Here is a 24,096-nt window from a genome sequence, read left to right as displayed (position 1 = left end):
AAAAAAAAAAAAAAAAAAAAAAAAAAAAAAAAAAAAAGAAGGAAAGAAAGAAAGAAAAAGGCAGGGGTGGGGGTGGGGGAAGCGACGTGGAGACTAGGCAGCGTGAACTCCATCTGCTTTGAGCAGTAGTTCTCAGGGCTGGAGTCCAGCTCCCCCAAGTTGGACACCTGAACTTTGATGTAATGTCTAGACTTGCCGATTTAAAACTTTAATGCCAGAGGGGTCATTTGATTTAACCAGTTAAAAGGAGAACAATGTAACCATGAGCTTTGGTTGAGTCACCCTCTGACCCCGATGATTATTAGGGATTTTGAACTTTATGTGAAAAAAAATTATTTTTTCTGCACTCTATTTTCCTCCCTAAAATGTGATAGAATTTATGATACCTGAAAAGATGTCAGTTATGAGAAAGCCAAATAGAGGCTAGAATTTCCAGTCTTTTTGACCGAACACTTTCAAGTACATCGATTCATGTGTGTGAATGTATATATATGTATTTGTATACATAAGGGTTTATAAAATTTTTACGATAGGAAATGATTGACTTCAGAGTAGCTGAAACCGAAGGCCCATTGCCTTTATCTCTAATGGATTGAATTCCTTAATTAGCTGCTCTTAGGAGGCAGGACCAATACCCACTTTATAAAACTGGGTTATAATGGATCTTAACTGTATGTAGTAGTTTCTTTGGATATGATTCTGTGTATTGAATGATAATGTAAATGTGAGATTTTTGTTAGAAAGTAAAGATGATGGACATAAATTTGCTATTTAAACTTAATAATCTTAGACTTTGTCATGTGAGTGGATTTTGAGAACAGAATATAACCAATATTTCTAAGTAGCGTTAGGAAATGGTATCACTGAGTGTAATTGCCTTTGTGGGTGTGAATGTATATCTCCAGTTTTGTCTTAACTTCCTTTTGAAATACAGTAACTGATGACTCTTGGTGGACTTTTGTTTGCAGGGAGTCTAGAAGAATTTCAGTACTAATATGTACATTTGGGTTATTTTGTAGATGTTTTCTCCACCTGTTAATAGTGGGAAGACCAGACCAACAACACTGGGAAGCAGTCAGTTCAGTGGATCCGGTAAGATGATATCTAAAGTCAGGAACTCCTTTTTTGGTGTTTGATACATTTTAGTAGAAAAATAGAAAGTATTTTAATATTTTCCTGCCATTCTGTTGTGTTCCTTTCAAATTGGAAGCAAGAAGAAGCCTCAGCTGGGCTGTTGGCCTTTGGGATCCATTGATATGATATTTCTATGAGAATTTAAATATCCATTTAAAAGTCCTCTGTTTTCCATGAATCTTTGAGTTGAATTTGTCTTGTTTGAGTACGAGGGATCATATCCTGCCTCTGTGTTTGGACAAGTACCAGAAGAAAAGGCTCTGTGGTCCATGTGTGGTCTATATGTAGTTTTTTTAAAATGTTTGTTTACATATGTGTAGTTTTAAATTTTGCTAAAATTTCGGCCTCTTAGCTTTATTGTACTTTGGCATTATAAAAATTTGATGAATAGTATTATTATATACATATTGAGTCAAGTAATAATTAGTAACACTTATTTTAAAAGGTGGCTATTCCCTTGAAGTCTGGAGCAAATTAAAAATTGGGACGGTTTTTAAAATGTTGAAGGAATGAATGTTACATATAAATGAATAGAAAGATTTATTTTTAAATGACATCCATTAGATGACTGAATCCTACATTCAGATTACATTAGAATAATATTTAGAATAAGTTAAATTAGATTCCTGTTTCTACATTAGTGCTGTGGTCTTTAAATTTACTTTCTGTATATTTATAATTCTCTGTTATTAACATTTATCCCATATTTCTTAAGTATGCATTTTTAGATTTTCTAATTTATTTAAACTCATGATTTCAAAAATAAACAGTCCAGAAGCAAGGTCCGTTCCAGTGTACAAAAGCTATAATTTTCTTTTTAAGTTAAATTTATTCCTTAGTTCTCAAAGGTAAAAAAATAACTAATGCCATGGACAGCATCATCTTAAGAAAACCAGTTGTCAAATCCTTGGACTGAAATTTAGTAATTCCTCTTTGACCAGTATTTGTATTTTCCATAGTAAAATGATAGTTGATTTCTTAAGATACTATGAGAGCAAAACATGAGGAAAGAAGGAAATGTCATAATCCAGAACAATTTATACCACTTTATATTTAAAAGGTGTTTTTGTTTAAAAATAGTTAGCTAATGTAATTTACTGAAATTTATATTTCATGATGAAATTGCAGTTCATGGGTAAAATATAGCATGCTGTTTAACACCTCAAATAAGTAAAATAAAAGCACTTTAGGTTTTAAATATCCTGTAGGCTAATCTTATCCTATTCAAATGGATATGATAAAATATCAGCAAAACCCCACTCTGTCCCTGCCTTTTTTCCTTTTATTTGGAAATTTGAAATAATGATTTGGTAATCATTTCAAAATTGTCATTTTTTTGAGGAAGGTAGAAAAAATTATTAGTTAATGTAGAAGAAGGCTATATATTCTTTTCTTTACTGCTGTTTTGAGTGTATCTCAATATTTACAACTAATCATTCTCCAGTACTTTCAGATTTAGTTGGATACAAAGGAGATGCTTACTATATTTCTTAAAATAAGTAGTGATACTGCTGTTTTAGTCTGTTAGTTCCAGTTTGATTTATGGAAAGTGTATTTAATGACATTCACTGATATGAAGGACCTGAACTTCAGAAATTGATATTAGAAATACTTTCTGTTTTTAGAATAAAAGCAGTTATATTTTTTTCACTTTTAAAAAATTAATGTATACTTTATGTAGTGTGTGAAATTAGAAAGTATGTGTGAACTTGGTTTGTATTATAAGCATGACTTTGGAGCATTTGTGAGCCTCCTTTCTGTCGCTTGCATTATACAATGAAAAAGTTTATTTTTCAGCATTGCAGAAGTCATATAGTATTTGATTCTTTGAAGTGGGAAATTTTTAATTTTAAAACTGAGATTTGTTACTTATGCATTGAAAGTCTGAACTTAAATACATGTGTTCAGTGGACATGGTAATATTTATTTCAGTGGTTTGTTTTAAATTCCAGGAAAAAAAGAGATGAGCTTTAATAATTAGTGAATGGATTTAAATTTTGGGGACAAGACAATGTCATGAGTGATTATTTTATATCACAGTGTATTGGTAGATAGGGTTTTTCTATAGTCATTTTTCTTGAAGTAAATATCTAGAAGAAATTGGTACAGCAATATTATTTATATGTTTTATTTACATCTGAATAATCTTCTGTCCTATTTTCAAAAGATACATATGTCCTAATGCCAAGTTTATTTGCAGTATAAAAGGAGCTAAAGATCTGACTTACTTTCTGAAGAACTGACTTAAAGAATAGAGGTTTTTTTTGTCTTTGGAGTAACATTGTAAAACCCCAATCTTTTGCCTCATGAAAACTGTAGTTGTGTAGTGTAATTTCTTTTCTTATGTTCTTTTTGAGGATGACTTAATTTCACATTGGGCTTTTTTTTGAAAAATAATACATTTAGAATTTTTTCGGCTGAAAACATGTATTTTGCACTGCATAATTTTTTTTAAAATTTTATTCCTAAAACAAACAAATAACTTGTATGATAGCAGACACTTCTTCAAAAGTCACTGGAAAAGATGCATATGTATTTACTATTACTTGTCTGGAGATATCTATTACAATGCTATTTCTTCATCATGGTTGTTTATTTTCTTGAATTATGATCATAAGACTGAATTTGTCCCCTAGGTATCAGATGTTCTACAAGTGACCTTGAGAGGAGTTTCTCTTTGTAGGTGTTAAAAGTGAGGTATTTTGTTAAAGGCCAGTGTATCAGGAGAAAACTTGTTGAAAGGATTGATAAAATGGAAGTAGTTCATTCAGGTGTTTTAAGTCTGCTTTCCCCACCAGCTTCAGAGGTTTGAGTATGTAGAACTAAATTGTGATACTGGGTTTAATTTATAGTGTTTTTTTTTTTTTTAAGTTTATTTATTTTGAAAGAGAGAGAAAGAGTGCTTGCGTGCATGCAGGAGCTGAAGAGAGAGAAGGAGAGAGAGAATCCCAGGCAGTCTCAGTCCTGTCATTGCAGAGGGTGACGTGGGGCTCCATCTCATTAACCATGAGATCATGACCTGAGCCAAAATCAGGAGTTGGAAGCTTAACTGAGTGAGGCAGCCAGGTGCCCCATGTTTTTAAATGTTTACATGATATCCAAAAAATTTCCTTTATTAGTTTTTGAATCCAAGTAGTAAAACATATTGGAAGGGAGTAGGATAAATGCATTTTGTAATCTGTCTATATATAATGTGTCTGTCTGTATTTGATATTTCTAGAAAGTTATTTTAATTAGCAAGTAAAGCTTTACTTTTCATTATTCAAAGCAGATTTTTGTAGCATAATAGATTTCTTCTTGCCCAGGATTTTTGGAAATAATTATAAGAACTCTTTTCCAGCTCTTAATTTTTAAAAGGAATATATTTTTCATTCTTAAGTTACTGCCTTTTTGAGGGAAAATTTTTCACTTCTACAGGCTTTATGCTCTTAGAAAGTATTGATATACAGGCAGAAAAAATGAGTTCTCATTAAACTAAAATTTTTAATTAAACTTTTTGTCTCAAGATAATTTAGATTCATACGCAGTTGTAAGAAACAATACAGAGTTCTCTTGTATACTTTAGCAAGCTTTCCACAAGAGTAGCATCTTGCCAAACTGTAGTATAATATTAGAACTAGGTTATTGACAGTGATACAGTGAGGATACAAAAACATTTACATCACTGCAGGATTCCTGGTGTTTCCCTTTTATAACTGCATCCACTTCTCAAAAGTAATTAAAGAAAATCCATGGTAGGTTAGTAAATACCTGTGCATCCTTTTAAACATAATAGTAAGCTTTTCAGATTGTTGTAGCGTTACTTGTAGCATTTGAAAAAAAAATTAAGAAAGGAAACCAAATGTTACCAATGTGCGTTTTAACTGAACCGTAATATATATAGTAATGGTAATTTTAAATAAAGGGTTAACTAGGTTCCGTCTTTTCATTTAACGTATTTTAAGGTAATGAGTAGGGTGTGCTTCATGGTGTGTACTTACAGCATTAAAATTTGTAAAAAGTGTGTAGTAATACACACTTGCTCAGATTTAGTACTGTTATTTGGGTAACTGAACCATGTTGTACATTTGCTTCTGGCAAGTTCTGATGAATGAGAGTAACTTGCGCAGTCAATAGGCATGTAAAGAAAAATACAATATTTTAGGATAAATATGGTCTGCTGTTAAGTGCCTCATTTAAGATAAAAGCTAAGTAGCAAAGGAGTCTTTTAGAGAAAAGCTGTATATGAAAGTACCAACTTGGAAAACAAAAATTAGAGATAAAATTATAACTGTGAGGATTGAATGCTTTTTAGAACAGTCCTTGTAGTGTTCCTTTAAGTAGTCATGGCTGCTTATAATGTATCTGAAGAACAATTTGATTAGATAACGAGACTTGCTTGTTATATACAGTGAGGCATACATACCTGTAGTGAATTTTATTTTTCTGTTTTCATTGACATTTTTAAAATCTTTTCTTAATGTTTGTTTATTTTTGAGAGACAGAGACAGAACACAAGCAGGGGAGGGGCAGAGGGAGAGACACAGACAGACTCCGAAGCAGGCTCCAGGCCTGAGCTGTCAGCACAGAGCTTGATGTTGGGCTCGAACTCACAAGCTGTGAGATCATGACCTGAAGTGAAATTGGACGTCAGACAGTTAACTGACTGAGCCCTCCAGGCAGCCCTGTTTTCACTAACAATTTATATACGAGGTCAACTTTTTGTCTTTTAGGGTATCTTTTAGTATATCTTTTTCTTTGAGTTTTAAAATAATTGTTTTTGGAATAGGGAGAGGAGGATGCAGATACCCAACCTTAAATGTAAAAACAATTGCTTTTACATTTTAGATTTCATGGATGCCATTTAGAATAATCTCTTATTAAAGCCAGGTAGTGTTTTCTGTTCTTGGACAATTGGCAGTCATGCCTGGAATGTNTGGGATACCTTTTTTTTTTTTCTAAATCATTTAATAAGATTGCTTTTGGGTATTATTTGAATATATTTTTTGGATGAGGCTATTGTAATTAGAAATATGATGCTTTCACATTTAGGGAATAAAATGAGAAGACAGATGTTTAACTATGTCAGTTCTAAAGACTGATGAATGACTGTTAAATAGTGGAGCCATACATACCTGAGATTTATTAGTTAATTGCGTATTTATTTAGTATCTACTTTATGCAGATACTTTGTGCTAGTCTAGTAGCTTTTAGGAAGGTAAGAAATGGAGAAGGATATAGATCAAAAAAAGTGCAGCCATTCCATTTTCTAGATATGACGATAACAGTTAAAATTGTGGGGTAAACTGTGACATAAGAAAATATCAACTACACATTAATGTAGTTTAAATTGAACCTGTGAGAATAAGAATGTGCTGCAGAGTCAGGGAACTGGCTTAAGGAAAACTCAGAGGTGTTGAATTTAGAGTTCATTTTTGAAGGGGATATGGAAAATGAAGGGGAAGAAAGGAATTGGCCTCCTAGATGTGGAATAGCATGGAAAGATATCCAAAAGTGGGAATTTGACTTGCTCCAAGGTGCTGTACAGTTTAGGGGAAAGAGAAGCTGTTTTTTAATTGATCACTACTGCACTCCTTTCATAGCTCATATTTACATACTATTTATTTGGAGCTGGACTACATATCTTCAAATCCAGTCATTGCCACTTATTAGCTCAGTGATCTTGGGTAAATTATTTAACCTATCTGTCCTTCTTTTTGTTAATCTGTACAATACAGGACTAATAGTAGTAGCTATCCTCATAGAGTTGTTATGAATATTAATTGACTTAATGCAGGTAAAGCTCCAAGATGAGTGCCTGGCACCTACTTAGCTGTGGTGGAGTGAATTGTTAGCTTAGACAATAAGGAAAGCATTTGTTCATTCAGGAGGCTAATGTGCTAATCTAGGGGTGAGCTGGTGAAGGTTGAACTTGGTATTAGTATAGGAAGGAAGAAGGAAAAATACCAGAAGAAAAAGATTGACAGAATTTGAAGGATTGAATTTCTGTAGGTAAGAGAAATGACTTAAGATTGCAGTTCTAGAATAACTGGAGGGTGATAGTGCTGGAGAATGTAAAGATGCTGAATTGTTTTGAGCATTTTAAATTTCACACAACCTGGGACTCTTCTAGCTAATTTTGGAATATTTGAGAGAAAAGTGATTGGTGATGAGTTAAAGATATTGGTGAAAACAATCAAACAAGAAACAGCAGCAGCTCTTTTTTGCCCATAAAATTAATAGTTATCATTGAAAAGAAAGTTGTAGAACAGAGAAAGCAACAAAGGAAAAAAAAAATCCCTATTATTTCACTGTCCAGAGGAGATTGTTACATTTTGATTTATTTCCATTTGGTTTTGTTTTTCCTATTAGTCCTGTTTGCAAAGTTGAGATCTTAATGATGGTTTCATTTTATATCCTCTTTTTTTAAATTTCACTTAATATTATGAGCATTTTTCTCTTGTTTTTAAAGAGTCTTTTTAAACTGGGTTTAAAATTGTATTATGTTACATGGAATGGATATAGCATAACTTATCAAATCCATTCTCTTACTGCTTGATATTTAGAGATGTTGTTAATTCACTTTTTGTTATTAAAAAATATGATAGTGAACACCTCTTTGTATACACGTATTTTTATCCACATTTCAATTTCCTTTGGTTAGGAGATGTAGATTTTGTTTTTTATGCCTGCAAGTTATAATTAAAGCTAAGAGAGTGAATGAATACCCTTAGGGAGATGAACTCAGAGGGAAATAAATTATCAAGCCAAGGATTGATGTTAATGGTGGATTTAGATGTATAAAATTAGTGACTTTGGTTAATAATTTAATGTAAAAATAGAATTTTTTTATTTGTGTATTAATGGAGTATAAGATGACATTAAGTACAGATGTATAAATTATATACAAAATTTATATTTGTACATAAATTGCTTGTGTGGTGACTGGAGGGAATTCCTGTCATTCTTTGACCTGTGCTGATTGAAATGTATTGGAATCTAATAGGAGTCTATCAGTGAGAGAGCCCTTGAGTTCTTGACTTACAAGAGAGCCCCTGTAGGAGAGTGGGAGGAATTGGGCCCAGGAACCAAACAACTGAAAAGGAATCAGTGCTTTGCTACATATTAGCTGGGTGTCCATAGGCAAGTCATTTTAATGATCTGAGTATACTTTTCTTTCTTGTGAAAAGTGGATGGATGATACTGCCTACCTTCAGAATCTTTAAGAGGATCAAATAAGATTATATATTGCCTGCCATATAGCAGCTTCAAAAAAGGTAGCTGCTATTATTATGTGGCACCCTGTTTAGTAATACTAATGATAATATGAACAATGAATAGTAATAACTTTAACCAGAATTATAGCCAATGTTTATTGAACTATTATTGTATACGAGAGCTGTGCTAGTGGTAGTGGGGGTGAGGAAATACCCCCACAAGAGCTCCATGTCAGAGTTACTTTTCAGTGCCATAAAAGTATATATATCGTCAAAAGCCTAGGAAGAAATCAGGCAGCAGAGTAGTTTTTTAAATTAAAAAAATAGTTTTTCCCCCAGAAGATTAGTTTTGAAAGGTCATCAGGGTCTTTTTTTTTTTTTTTTTGCAGTTGATTTCTTCTTAATACTGTTATATTATAGACTAGATATTGTATAGTGCAGAGTGGTGGACAGAAAAGTGTACAGCTTTTGAAAGTCCTCTTCTATGCTTAGACACTGCCACTTGGATGTAATGTTTTTTTCCATATTCTCTCCCTAGGTATTTGAAATTCTTTCTGGAATGAGATGTAGTTTAAATAAATAAGTAAAATAAAAATTATGTGACCTGAGAGGATAGAATAGCTGGGAGACAGGTTGGAGAGAATGTTAAGAGTCTCTAGAGTAGAGCTTCTCCATTTTTTTCTTAATAGCAGAGGAGAAGGAACATAAACTCCCCTGGTAGCCTGAAGCAACACATTGCAAGTGAGCAGAAGAAATCTTATCTTAAAGATTTGTGTGCATTTTACTTTCTACTCCCCAGCACAACATTTGTTGTAATATAAATATGTTTTAATTAATCATTGAGTAAAGCTGAGACTCTAGGAACATGCATTGTGGTTGGCCTATAGCATTGCCTTCCTCTTGTTTTGCTTTGGGGTTGGGGTGAGGGCGGAGTGGAATGTAGGCCTATACTGTACTTTCATTAGTGAGAAGCCCAGCTCTACAGCATAGTCCTCAGCTGTCTTTATGTATTTGTGGATCTTTTTTTGCTCCCACCAGAGAAATTAGTAATGTCGCTTGATTTTGAAACCCTTGTTTTTTGTTTCCAGCCAGATCGTCCTATAATATCTTAATATGACCATGACTTGAGAAGAAAATGTATATTTCTATAGAGAGAGCTTTGTATTTTTTTGTTGTTGTTGCATGTTTGAAATGTGCTCCCTTGTGTTCCAGGTTAAAAAATGTGCTTTCATAAAGGCTATGGTGAGTCATCCAAGCTACTCTAAGCTGACTGGGGACATAAAGATCATATTTAAAGATCACACTGAAATGTAAACAGATTAAGGATTGGTTACTAATTTTTATTGGGTTGGGTAGTGACTCAGGGATGAAATTTTCAGAATAAAATAATAAAACAATTTAAGACAAGGTAAAGGATAGATTACTTTTTAAAAGAAGGGGGGTTGTCTGAGTAGCTCAGTCAATTAAGTGACTTCGGCTCAGTTCATGATCTTGCAGTTTGTGGGTTCGAGCCCCACATTGGCTCTGTGCTGACAGCTCAGAGCTGGGAGCCTGCTTCAGATTCTGTGTCTCTCTCTCTCTCTGCTCCTCTCCTCACACTTTGTCCCTCTCTCTCTCTCAAAAATAAACATGCATTAAAAAAATTTAAAAAGCCACAACCACTACTATACCTTACCATGTTTTTGGCTATTAAAAATGTTGGCTCAAGTTGTCATTTTGTCATATCGTTTTAGGTGCTCGGAAAGTGTCTAAATTTGAACTGAGCGAATTTTCTCAATTTGAAAGATTATTCCAGTTACCTAAGTAAAATCTCTTCAGAAATCTCCCTCAAAAATTGTTGGGTTTTTTTCTTCTGGTGGTTTTGCCAGCGAGCCATTGTGAGGCTTTGAAATGAGCAGGATCAACCCATGATTACTATTCCACCACTTCATTGGTGGTTAATGTAGAGAACACAGGTTGAACTTAATGTGATCACGCAGCTCCAGTCCATGAAAAAATGTGCTGCTGCTCTCAGCAAGAGTTGTGAGTAGTGGTGGAGCATCACCGCAGGGATCCCTGCTAGGAGGCAATTACAGTCATCAAACTTCTCAGTCCTTGAGGCGTATGTTGTTTTGAGGTTGTTGAGGATAAATAAAAGGTTTGCTGTACCACTAGAGAGGAAAAAAATCCTAGGCTTCACTTTGAACTTATAGTAGAAGCATGATTTGGCCACAAGTTAATTTAGGGAATATGAGTTTATATGAGGCCTCAAGTAGCAAAAACCTGAGTTAGCAGGACCTCTTAGGTTTTTACTGCTTGGGAGCCCTACTATACCCAACTGACTTTGTCATCTGGTCAGAGGCTCATTGCCTGTCTGCTTGGCATTGATGTGCTAAGGCTTTAGAAGATGTTTTTCAATATTGGCCCCACCTTAAAGTTTAAGGGAAAATTTGTTTCATGTTCAGTCTCTTGGTGGGACCTTATAGACAGCTTGAATTGATTATGCCTAAGTAGGCAAATAATTTAGAGCCATTTCAAGACCATATACTAAATATCCTAAATGTTTTGCCTTAGCATTGGCTAGTTCTTTTTATTCTAAGCGATAGCACCATTTTAAATAAATAAAAATAAATTATTTTTATAAGTTTTTATTTTTGTGAGAGAGACTGAGTGTGAGTGGGGGAGGGGCAGAGAGAGAGGGAGACACAGAATCCGAAGCATGCTCCAGGTTCTGAGCCATCATCAGAAAGCCCCATGGCCCCATGTGGGGCTTGAACTCACAAACTGCGAGATCATGACCTGAGCTGAAGTCTGATGCTTAACTGACTGAGCCACCAGGTGCCCTGCATAATTTATTCATTATATTTCAAGACCACCTTTGACCTGCCAAAGGTCCATAATATCTGATCTGTAATTTTGAAATCTAAAAAGGTCTGAAGCAAAATTTTTTTTCTTTAAATTCAGCATAAATTATTCACCAAATTTCAGTGGCGAAATCTGACCTTATATGAAAGGAGGCTGTTGACAGTCTGTGTCCCTAGTTCTTGCATGGTATAAGGTGCTGAAGTGATTTGCAACCTATGGTACGTACACTATATTTCTTTCTTAAATTTGAAAAAATGGATTCTAAAACCCACCTGTCCCCATGGGATTTTGAAAAGGTTTTGTAGATCTCCCTCTTGAGTATGTCTCCCAGGTATTGTTTACAGTTCAAAATAAGAATTTCTTTTTTGGACTCAAAGTCTAGGTTGGAGAATTTATTATATTAAATTCAGAAAAAATAATGGTGGTGGACTTGTTAACATAAGAGGAAATTCTTTTTTTTTCTATTNAATTTTTGGATCAGTTCTAGTAGGCTTCTGGTGGAGTCTGTCGGGTTTTCAACATAGAGGAAATTCTTATGGGACTATAGGCTTTTTAGGCTGTGCTTTGCACTTGAGTATTTTGACCCATACATTGATTTAGAGATTCAACTTCTGTTTTGAAGAGAAATATGCTTTTTTATGTTTTGGCCCAAAGAGTATACTGATATTTCCCTGGTTAGTTTGTGTGGGAATTTTCAGGGTGCTAGCAGAAGATATATTTACATGTAGTTTTATAAGCCCAAATAAAAATAATTATGTGTATAATTTATAAAACTAACACTATATAATCACCTTCAAAAGGCAGCCTCAACCCTAATCATAACCCAGTTTTAACTGTTAGCTGAGAGCAAATAGAGAAGAGAATCCTACCAAGCCATCTTCATGAAGAAAAGGAAGAGCTAAAATACACTTTTGTATGGGACAAATTAACAAAACCAGTCTTTGGTAATTTTATTCCCTCCTTTTATTTGGTTAAAAGTTTTCATAGATTAGTAGCATACTGTTTATTCCTGCAGTGTACTTATTAAAGGCATCTCCGTTGAAAACAAATTGTGATTCTAATGAGTCTATGAAATTTTCCTCAGGAATCTGTCATTGGTTCAGTCCTGTTACTGATAAACTATGAAAGTAGCAGTGAAACTAGTTTGTTGATTATCTGTTTTGAGGAGCATGTCAGTTGGCCTCTCGGATTTTTCTGGTTACCTTGCAAACCTGTTCCCTGAAGCGTTCCCAGTGATGCTGTCTCGAAACCGCGAATACTTAAATAAATAAGCTGCATTAACTAAATAAACTTTAAGTAATAAATAATTGAGTAATTAAATCCACTTAAAGTTTGGAGGGATTTGAGATGTTCTCCTGGAAGAACACAGAAGTGGCTATACAGCCAGGGTCTCTCTTGCCTTCATATTTATATACTTTCCCTTATAGTGCCACATGAGCAGATGGAGTTTGGCTCTAGAGGCTTGCTAACCAAGTTATATAGCAGTAGCACTTTGTCCAGGAATGATTGAGGGAAGGAGGAGTCTTACTGTTAAAAAAAAAAATCAGTGATGGTAAAAGTATTTTGTAAATAGTTACTCATACACTGTTTTCTTCATAATTCTTATAGGAAGTTGGTAACTTCATTTTGCAGAGGAAATAGAGAAATCAACAGTGATACACATTTGCCTGTGGTTTCTTATTGCCCCTCAGAAGTAGCAAACTGATGAGTTGTAGTTGCACCTGCACTGATACTAATCTACATAGGGCAAGGTTTGTCTTGAAGAGGAATTTAATATCTCTAGAAATCTTTAAAATTTGTTGTTGTAACAGGAGGCTTAAATGGTGCAATGTTGATATTCTCCAAAAGAAGGTGCCTCAAAATTTATTTTATTAAAAACAGAATAATCAGCGCCTTCATACAATAAAAAATTTAAAAATGTTACAGGATATTATATATAAAAAACTACAACCTGAAATGTCTTTAGGAGAATGTAATTCTTTTTATGCATGGTCTTATTGTCTTAGCTGTCATCAGACTTTGTGCCTTGGGAAGATGAAATTTGATAGTTGTAAGATACTGGAATAGTCGCAGCTATTATTTAGTGGAGGCCTAGGAAAGAATGGTTGCTTCATAGTATGGAAAATTCTTTATTTTCACTTCCCCCTTTTCAAAGATTTAGTGTTTACTTATGAAGGCAAGTAAAAGCAGATGGAAAACAGTTATTCCAAGGGTAGTTTGAAAATGATATGAAACATATAGAAGAGATTTTAATGGAAGTTGTTCAAATTTAATTTTGGCAACAGAACTTTTCAGTGAATTAAAATGAAGAGACTTACGCTTTTATTGTATTGAATGGTGCTGATTAGTCCATTTTGTGTTTTCGTTTATTTGGAAGTAGATGGGGCTTTCATTTTGTTGAAGGGCATCTGTAGATATTTGAGAGAGTACCTAGTAATATCCGGTTGTTTTTCATTGGTCTTTGTAAGATAGTTTGTTTACATTTAAGGTGGTGAAGAATAGAGACACACTGTTTTATGTTGGAAAGAGGAGGGGTTTGGAGTCACAAAGTTTTGGTTTAGTGTTGCCTTTATCATTTACTAGATCTGTGATCTTAGGGCAGTATGTTAACTTCTCTGAGTCTGTTTATCTTATGTGTAAAATGAGGGAAATAAAAATACTGCCTTAAGGGGTTGTGATAGTGATCAAGTTAAGTAATTTTTAAGGAATTTGCTTTCTAAAATGTGGAGACTTGTGGTTCTGTACAGATATTGGTTGTTGTCTTATGTCAGATGGCGTAGCAACTCTTGAAGGGATTCTAAGCTCACAAGTATATATGAAGAGAATGACTATTCATGCAAAATTCATACATTTCTGACAGTCACTTGTTGAAGATTACATCAGGTGAATGCTCAAATTTTCTAAATTCTTCAGATGAATTCTTTCTTTCTTTGGTTAGATGAGTGATAGTAAGGCAAAAAGGTGAAATTCTCACACATATTCTTTGTTAGAATTTTTAATTATATCCCAAACCATAGCCCCAAAATTAGTATCCCTGAATCCTTTATTTTCAGGTTGGTTGTTTTAAATGCTTGTTGAGGATCTCTTGTAGTGACAAGGTTAATCCCAGGCTTAAGTAGGTGTGACAGCTGAATAGTTCTTAGGAATAGTCTGCTTTTGCTTTGTTTGATGAGTAGTAATCTGAACAAAATTTCCGTGTCAGTTGGGGTTAACAATTTATTTATTTTTAGGTAAACATTTTTAAATGTTTATTTATTTTTGAGAGAGAGAACACGCACAACAGGAGAGAGGCAAGGAGAGTGGGAGACAGAATTTGAAGCAGGCTCCATGTTTCGAGCTGTCAGCATAGAGCCCAATGTGGGGCTTGAAACCATGAACCACGAGATCATGGCCTGAGCTGAAGTCAGACCCTTAACTGACTGAGCTGTCTGCGCCTCATTTAAAAAAATTTTTTTAATGTTTATTTTTGAGAGAGAGAGAGCACGAGCATGGGAGAGGCAGAGAGAGAGGGAGACAGAGAATTGGAAGGAGGCTCCGTGATGTCAGCACAAATCCTGACATGGGGCTCCAACCCACAAACCATGAGATCATGACTTGAGTCAAAGTCGGATGCTCAGCCTACTGAGCCACCCAAGCGCCCTAAGAGTTAACATCTTAAAGATTTAAAAGCATGGGATCTAGTGGCTTTGGTATATTCCTGAGTGAGGACAAGAGGATTCAGGATGAAGTTGGGACATGCAAGTGGAACTTCAACCTGCTGTATGCCTGTTCTTGAAGCAAGAAGGGCTGAGTCTTATTCATAAGACAAGATATCAGGGCCCTGAGCTGTCTGATGATGCTACTGCTTCTGAGTTTTTGATTAGGGAAGATGAAGGCTTCCCCGTGTCCTACTACTACCCCTTCCCATTTAGTGTGCTTGTCTGGCTATATAAAACAATTGGCTTACCTTTTATTGGGAGATATTGGGGTTTTCCCTGACTCTTTGTATTATGTGTTAGGGGGTTGTGTTGTTTAGAATTTTTCACTTTATTTTAAGGAAATCATCAAATCCAGACTTCAAAGAACCCAGAGGTGGTAGGCCTATTAGGGTGGTTTTGATGGAGGTTCGTGGACTTGTGAGCTCCTTAGGAGCTATTTGTTAATTATTCTTCTGGATAAAACAGTTGACTGGGTTTGGGTTGTAGGATAATTTGACAGTCACTTAACTAGAGTCAAGAAAGTTCTGGGGCCTTCTGTCTCTGCATTCCCCATTGTAATAACTCCTTGAAAGATGTATATTAAATTTCAATGATGTGAGAGTAGATGATGAGACAGCAAAATGAGGAAGCTCGGGAATTGAGATTGAGGGTTTCTGAATATAACTTCTCAGAACCCTGGGGCCAGGTGAAATAGCTTATTTTTTTTCCATAGGTAATTGATGGCTTCCGCATTCCTGCTGCCAGCTCTGACCTGTTACTTTACTGCTAGACCTTGCAGTAGTCTTCGTACTGGGGCTCCTGTGTCCAGTTGCCCTCTTTTCCAGTCTTATACTGCTAAACTGCCATCACAAAATAACACAGACTGGGTGGCATAAACAGTTTATTTTCTAACAGTTCAGGAAGCTGGAAGTCTGAGCCCAGCTTGGTATAGACTTCCTGGATTGCGGATGGTTGCCTTCCTGTCATGTTCTCTCACATAGCCTCTCCTTAGTGTGTGTGGAGAGGGGATTGGAGAAGAGAAAACTGTATGGTGTCTTTACTTATAAGAAAAGAACACTAATCTCATTACAGCAGTCCGCTCTCAATGACATCCTCTAACCTTGATTTCCTCCCAAAGATCTCACCTCCAAATACCAGCTTCATTAGATGAATTTGCAGAGGATACAAGTTCATAACACAATCCTTTTATTTTAAAAAGCATATTCCTCCTGTGATTTGTGTCAGATTTATTCCTTTTGACTATAAAAACAATAAAAATTCTCACCTCAGCACTTAGGTTCTTTAAGAATTTGATAGGAATTTGCCTTAGTGAGTTTTATATTCACTATTTCTCATTCTGAAGTGTATGGTTCATTTATACTGGTCTCCTTATCTGACCTCTTGTCTCTAGTTATTCTTTTCTCCCAAACCGGAATACCTTCTTGCCATTCTTTGTGCCATTTGAACCCCCTTTACTTTATGAAATCTTTTCCAGCCATTTCCAGTCACTGTTTTGTAAAAGTGTGGTTTTCAGATATTTTAAAGACTTTTGGGTAAAGGATTTCTGTTTTTGCTCCTGAAGGCAAGGCTAAGGCCAGTATGGCAGTTATGGCAAGTAGATTTTGAGTCCAACCAGTTATTTGTAGCTAGACAGTCTCTTGAGTCTAACCCTATAGTTTAAAAGAAAACTGAAGCCTGCTTCTGATGAATACTGAACACAGGGTTTCTCTTTGTAGGAGTTGAACTTGGTGACTTCAGTTCTTTTTAACTTAAAATTCCTTAGAATACTCTCCTTTAAAAAATTATATGTAAGTCAAAGTGTGTTACATTTATATTTCTATGAAGTACCTTGCTTTGAGGTCACTAAACACCTGGTGATTGACTGTTTTTAGATTTGGAAATGTGTGATAGGTTGGTGGAAAGAAAGGTTAAATTCCCTAAGTTAAATTTCCTAGGTTAAGTTTCCTAAATTGCATTTTTCTTTTCTAGCATCAGCTAAATGGGGAGGTTTTAAGGAAGCCCTGAACTTGTGTGGCTTAGTTGAGTGAAGGTCTAGGGTGTTTATTTATTACTATGTTTCACCTGTTCTCTTATTTCTTCTGAAGAGAGTTAGCCCATCCAGGACTCCACGTTTAAATATCAAGGGTGAGCAGGAAGTGTCCATGTGGTAAAAACCATTGAAGTTGTATGTAAATAAAGTTGCCTCTGCCAAACCATAGCCATTCCTTGCTCTGAAAAGCAAAGAGAGGTGATAGTTTCTTAGTGTTTTCACAGGGTTTGTCTCACTTTTGTTCTTTAGTAATGTCAGCTTGTGGGGAGAATGTCTTGTCTGATGCTAGGATTAATCAGGTAGAGGAGATCTGTTGTATGAGAGCTATAGGAACCAATTTTGCTATAGTCTGTAAACCAGTAGATAGCCAAAACCTTGGAAGTGATATTTTCTTGAAACAACCTTGATTTTTGCCAGTTGGGTTGAACCATGGAAGTGAAGTTATATGATCTAGCATTACAGTAGTTGTGGGGAAACATCCATAAGAGCAGAGAAAGATGATTTTTATTTAACGGAATGGAGTCCATTCACCTTAATTCGTGATAGAAAGGTGAACTACTACCTTTTACTAAATGTTTCTAAATCATTGTTTGGAGATTTTGGAGCTAACACTGCTTTTGTCAACTATAGGAAAATACTGTCTTCATGTTTTGATGTTAGCTTGCAGATCTAGACGTAGTATCTTTGGAAGTTGTATCTTTTATCTTTTTTAAATTAGGAATGGAGTTGATCACTTTGATGTAATTTGGAACTAAAATATTATTACCCTTGTATGTAGAATTTGGAAAAAGCTTGTTTTGAGGGAAACATCAATTGAAGGTTAAGGAGTTTTATGAGGAGAGATCTAGGGCTGTATCAGGATAGAGATGTGATCTGTGTGATACAGTAAAGATTCTCATCTTAATAATGTACCTCAGAACAAAATTTCTCCAGTGTAAGCTTCTCACTGACTTAAGGCCACTTTATCTGAGATGTTGGCTGCTAGAATACTCTTATATGGTTTAATTCTTGTATAGCTTACCTCTGAAATATGTAGAATATGTTTTCTTGTGTAGTCTGGTAGAGTGTTTTTTTATTTCAAATAGTAATTTTCATTGCTTATAAAACTTGCAGATTCCTAAGATGCCACCTTTCTAGACTTGTGGTTGATTTTTCTCTCAAAGTGTCCATTTGCTCCCTGTGAAAGGAGCAGGTTTGCATTTATTCAGTGGGTCTAAGATGAGATAATTGGTATTTTTATGATTTGAATGGAGGCTTTGTATTTTTGAATTTTGTGAAACAAAGCCGTGTTTGTAAACACATTTCGAAAATATAAATGACACTTTTTAGTAAAGATGTTTGCTGAATAGCAAGAAAGTTCAGAAAAGAGCTTTTGTTAACATTTAATAATAATCTAACTGTTTTCATTGACTATCTCATTGATTAAAGAGTACCTGATTTTTAGAACTTTTTGTAGTGAAAATATCCTTAGACTGGGGTGTGGTAGGAAAATATTTTCTTAGTATTCCAGTTTTCCTGGGAGTTTGGAGTTTTTAGCTGTTGTCTAGGTTTAGAAGAATGTCTGTAAACAGTGTATTTCATTGTGAAAATAGTCTTGGGAAACTCTGGAAAAGCTTTTGTGTAGTGCTCTGACATAAGATGAACAAGTTGCTCTGATATTGGAACAATAACAAAAATATTTTGGTATGGGGCGCCTGGCTGGTTCAGTCGGTAGAGCAAGTGACTTAATCTCCAGGTTGTATGTTCGAGTCCCACATTGAATTTAGAGATTACTTAAAAATAAAATGTTAAAAAAAAAAAATATTTTGGTATGACTCCAGTGGTTAGGTATAAATAAATGATGTAAAAATGTTCAGGCAAAATTCAAAGTGAATCTTGAGATTTTGTTAAGACAAAGTGGTTGATTTTATATTCCCCTCCAATTTCTTCTTTTTTAAAAGACTTTTGTTGTATTTTTAAATGAAGTTGTCAGGTATGGAAGTATTGTTTCCAGAGGAAGCATATTAGGTCTATTTATGTGGTTTTCTTGTGGGAAGAAAGTGTTGGATTTTACATTAAATTTGAGAGACTATATGTAAGTAACTGAAAATATTTTCATTTTAAACTATTTTTGAAACATTGTAAAAATAAAAGACAAATCTAAACAGCATAGAAAGGTATATGGTGAAAACCAAAAGTTCTTCTAGTCATTCCTTATTCCCCATTTGCACTCCCTTGGCAGAGATTAATACTGTTCAATTTCTTCTCAAAGTTTTCCATACATTTGCAAAATGATGCATAGTTTTGGTTTTTACACAGGGAACAACAGTTCTGCAACTTAATGTTTTTACTTAAGACAGGGAAGGTTGGGGATCACTATATAAGGGACATTTTTGAGCTCATACTAATTTTACAAAGACATTTGATTTCCTGTGATATGTATAATGATTTGACCTATTATGGAAAATGACATAATTGTATATAGTACATATGACATATTGAAGCTAAAAAGCCCAAAAGCATTAGCATTTGTTGGCAGTCTTAAGATTTCAGTTTTATCCACTTAGTAATTAATTGTTTTCCCCTTTAAAAAACAAACAAATGAATTTTATTGTAATGGAAGGCATTTGGTAAGATATTAGTTCCTTATGTATAGGCACTATGCACAAGAGTCACTTTTACATGAGTTATTTAACAATCTTCATAGTAACTCTGAGGCAGATTATTTTACTCCTGTTTTTGCAGATGAGGAAACAGGCTTCAGATGGTTGAGTAACACATTTACTAAGTGACAGAATCAGGTTTCAAAGCTGATTGATGCAATTATGCAGCAGTAGCTATTTATTCAGATTGTTAAAAAAAAACGAATCTCATGGATAGTTGTCTAATGTCTTCCTATCAAATATCATAGTTGAATTGGTGAAGTCATCATTGTTATAATGTGTTTAATGGAGGGATTGACTTCCTCCTGATCCCAAGCTCAACAGTGATTAGCATCATCTGGGGAACTTGTAACAAATATCTATTTCTGGACCGCTAACCCCAGATATTCAGATTGCACAGATCTGGGGTAGACACTAGGAATCTGAATTTTTAGCAAGTTGCTGCTTAATTCTTAAGCAACCAGCCTAGTTTTGCTGAATGTGAGGTTTTAAAAAGTTTTCTTTTTTTTTTTTTTCTGAACATAATGAGCCATTACTTTATATATAACACACATGTATGTTATGTATATGAAACTTGAAAGTTCATTTAGTGATGTATTCAAAACAAAACTTCACTTGTTGAGCTTTATTATGTTGTGCTGTAAGGATTTGTTTTTTTCAGAGGGTCACACTGTAACAGTTAAACTGAAGACTTTATCTTGTCTCTTGCAGGGGTGAACACTGTGGAGACATTTTGTAAATACATCTCTAAACTGTATAGACTGGAAAACAAAATTAAGTGATTAAGTATCAAAAAGGTTTAGAAATGGGTTTATCAGCTTCATTTTCAGTTGAGAGCAGGATAATCCTTATCCAAAGAAATAATTATGAATTAGATCTCTTAACCTTGTAATTGCTTAAAATGTTGAGGTTATATTACCATACTTCTAAGGAAAGAGAATTAAAAAATAAATCACTTGATAGCTTTTATTTTTTGTTTATTTTTCTGTATATTGGTAAGCTTGGATGTAAGTAAATATTCTCTTGCCTCCTTTAGAAATTCTCTTGCCTCCTTTAGAAATTGGGGATTCAGAGAAGAAAGATTAGCAGTATTTCTGACATTAATTTTTGTGGACAAAATATTAAAATATTGTCTGTTTTGTGAGCTTTCCTATCATGGGGACAGTGAAGTTAGTAGGTCATATTAAATTCACCAGACACTATTTACTGAGTTACATTAACTGCAAAATAGTGTGGGAAATAAATGAATATGATAAAACCTGTAAAAGTGGTAAATAGAATTCAGAGGAGGAGATTAAATCTTCTATTTTATATATTAAGGGTGACTGTGGAAGAGATGGAATTTGAGGGAAAAATTGTCTTAGGGCCTAGAGATTGGGGAAAAGACTTTGTAGAAGAAGGACCTCATAAGCAATGTCTCAAGTAGAAAATGGGCATTGTGTTCTAAGAATGGTTTAATCTGATGTAAGTATGTGTGTATGACTGTTCTGGATTTTTTACATTTCCATATAAATTTTAATCAGCTGGTTGAATTTTATAAACAAAGCCTGCTGAAGTTTTAGTTAGAATGCAGATGATTATGCTTCAATTTGGGAAATGTTGACATCTTAACAGTACTGTCTTCCAGTATGTGACCATGGTGTATTTTCTCGTTTAGATCTTCCATAAATTTTCCTTGACAGTTTTTTGTAGTTTCAATGTAGAGGTCTTGTCTATACTCATTAATCCATAAGTGTTTCATATTCTTGCTTTTTTTTTTTAAGTTTATTCATTTAATCAGAAAGAGAGAGCGCGAGCAAGTGGGAGAGGCGCAGAGAGAGAGAGAGGGAAAATCCCAGGTAGGCTTTGCACTGTCAGCACAGAGCCCCATGTGGGGGCTTGAACTCACAAACCGTGAGATCATGACCTGAGCTGGAATCAAGAGTTGGACGCTTAACCGACTGAGCCACCCAGACACCCCTCATATTCTTTAATTCTAATATACACGGTATTAAATTTTTTGTAAGTTTTTATTTAAATTCCATTTAGTTAACATACGGTGTAATATTAGTTTCAAGTGTACAATATATTGGTTCAACACTTCCATACAATACCTGGTGCTCTTTACAGCAAGTGCAGTTCTTAATCCCCATTACCTATTTTACCCACCCAATTTTGCAATTGCTGGATCATAGGCTAGTTCTATTTTTCACTTTCTGAGGACTCCTCATACAGTTTTCCAAAGTGGCTACACCAGTTTGCATTCCCACCAATATTGCAAAAGTGTTCCCCTTTCTCCATATCCTCTCTAACATCTCATCTGTTGTTTCTTGTGTTGTTGATTTCATCTATTTTGACAATTGTGAGGTGATATTGTAGTTTTGATTTGGATGATCAGTGATGTTGAGCATATTTTCATGAGTCTTTTGCCCATTTGTATGTCTTTGGCAAAATGTCTGTTTATGTCTTCTGCCCATTTTTTAATTCGATGATTTGGGTTTTGGGTGATGAGTTTTTTATAAGTTCTTTTTTTTTAATTAAAAAAATTTTTAACGTTTTATTTATTTCTGAGAGAGCAAGAGCGAGAGAGCGAGCATGCACGAGCAGGGGAGGGTCAGAGAGTGAGGGAGACACAGAATCTGAAACAGGCTCCAAACTCTGAGCTAGTTGTCAGCACAGAACAGAGCCCAACGCAGGGCTTAAACCCATGAACCGTGAGATCATGACCTGAGCCGAAGTCGGACACTTAACCGACTGAGCCACCCAGACGCCCCATGGGTTTTATAAGTTCTGTATAGAGTTTGGATTCTAACCATTTACCATATATGCCATTTGCAAGTATCTTTTCCCGTTCCATAGGTTGCCTTTTAGTTTTGTTGATTATTTCCTTCACTATGCAGAAGCTTTTTTTTTTGATGATGTCTCAATAGTTTATTTTTGCTTTGGTTTCCCTTACCTCAGGAGACCCATGTAGAAAGAAGTTGCTACAGCTGATGTCAAAAAGGTTACTGCCTATGTTCTCTTCTAGGAATTGTATGGTTTCAAGTCTCACATTTAGGTCTTTCCTCCATTTTGAATTTATTTTTGGGTATGGTATAAGAAAGTGGTTCAGTTTCATTCTTCTGCATATGGCTGTCCATTTTTCCCAACACTATATGTTGAAGAGACTCTTTTTTTTCCATTGGATATTTGTACAGACTTTGTCAGAGATTAATTGACCTTATACTTGTGGGTTCATTTCTGGGTTTTCTATTCTAGTCTATTGATCTTTGTGTCTTTTTGTGCCAGTACCATACTGTTTTGGTCACTGCAGCTTTGTAATATAAATTGTTGCTGGTATATAGAAATGAAGTTGATTTTTTAAATCTTTTTTTTTTTAAGTTTATTTATTTATTTTGAGAGAGAGATTGAGAGAGAAACAAAGTGCTTGTGAGTTGGGGAGTGGCAGGGAGAGAGAATCTCAAGCAGGCTCCACACTGTCCGCACAGAGACTGATTTAGGGCTTGGACTCAGGAATCATGAGATAATGACCTAAACCAAAATCAAGAGTCCGATGTTTAACTGACTAAGCCACCCAGGTGCCCTGAAGTTGATTTTTTTTATATTAGCTTATGTCCTGTGACCTTGCTAAATTAAATAGACTTATTAGGTATGATAAATTTTTCAAAATGGGTATCTTAGGATTTGCTATGTGTGCAATCAATGTCTGCAAATTAAGACATGTATATTTTTTTATTCTAATCTGTATATCTTTTATTTCTTTAATTGATTTAGGATACCAGCAATTATAGTAAATATAATGTTAAATAGAAGTGGGGAGAGTGGGTATCTTTGTCTTGTTCTCATTTTCAGGGAAAAAGCATTCAGTTTTTCACCGTTAAGTATGATTTAAAGTGTAGATTTTCCGTAGATGCCCCTTACCAGGTTGAGGAAATACCCTTCTAATCCTGGTTTGCTGAATGTTTTGTTTTGTTTTATTACAACTGGATTGAAGTTTTGTCAAATGCTTTTTTCTAAATCCAATGAGATCATGAGATTTCTTCCTTTGTTCTGTTCATATAGTGAATAATACTGACTTTTGAATGGTGAACCAACTTTGTGTCCCTGGAGTAAAATTCTTCTTGGTCATGATGTATTATTTATTTAATTATTTTTAAGGTTTATTTATTTTGAGAGAGCGTGAGCAGGGCGAGGGCAGAGAGAGGGGGAGAGATTGAGAATCCCAAGCAGGCTCTGCACCCAGTGTGGGGCTCAAAGTCACAAACCAGGAGGTCACGACCTCAGCCCGAGGTCAGGAGTTGGATATGGGGTGCCTGGGTGGCTCAGGCACCAGACCTTCTGACTCTTGATTTCAGCTCAGGTCGTGATCCTAGAGTCATGGGATTAAGCCCTGCATTGGGCTCCGTGCTGAGCATGGAGTCTGGTTAAGATTCTCTCTCCCTCTGCCTCTCTCCCCAACTTGTGCTTGCTCTCTCTCTCTCTTTCTTTCTCTCTCTCCAAAAAAAAGAGTCAGATGCTTGACCAATTGACCCACCAGGTGCCCTGACATAGACTCCATGCAAATTTCTGGAGAT

At 35.0% G+C, this 24,096-nt stretch overlaps 1 protein-coding gene across 7 annotated transcripts in view; it reads left to right on the top strand.

The window, feature by feature from the left end:
• The window catches only part of TCF12 (transcription factor 12), a 361,796-nt gene that overhangs the window by 2,175 nt on the left and 335,525 nt on the right, over positions 1-24,096 (top strand). For all 7 annotated transcript variants that reach the window (XM_077748014.1, XM_077748032.1, XM_077748056.1 and 4 more), the window contains one exon: positions 1,020-1,092. In XM_077748014.1, the coding sequence (XP_077604140.1) occupies positions 1,020-1,092 (73 nt within the window). Of the gene's footprint in view, positions 1-1,019; positions 1,093-24,096 lie in introns of those variants that run through there.

Source organism: Crocuta crocuta, unplaced genomic scaffold (assembly GCF_008692635.1).
Source record: "Crocuta crocuta isolate KB4526 unplaced genomic scaffold, BGI_CrCroc_1.0 scaffold130, whole genome shotgun sequence".
In the NCBI taxonomy this organism is placed as follows: domain Eukaryota; kingdom Metazoa; phylum Chordata; class Mammalia; order Carnivora; family Hyaenidae; genus Crocuta; species Crocuta crocuta.
This window is presented reverse-complemented; position numbering and strand designations above follow the sequence as displayed.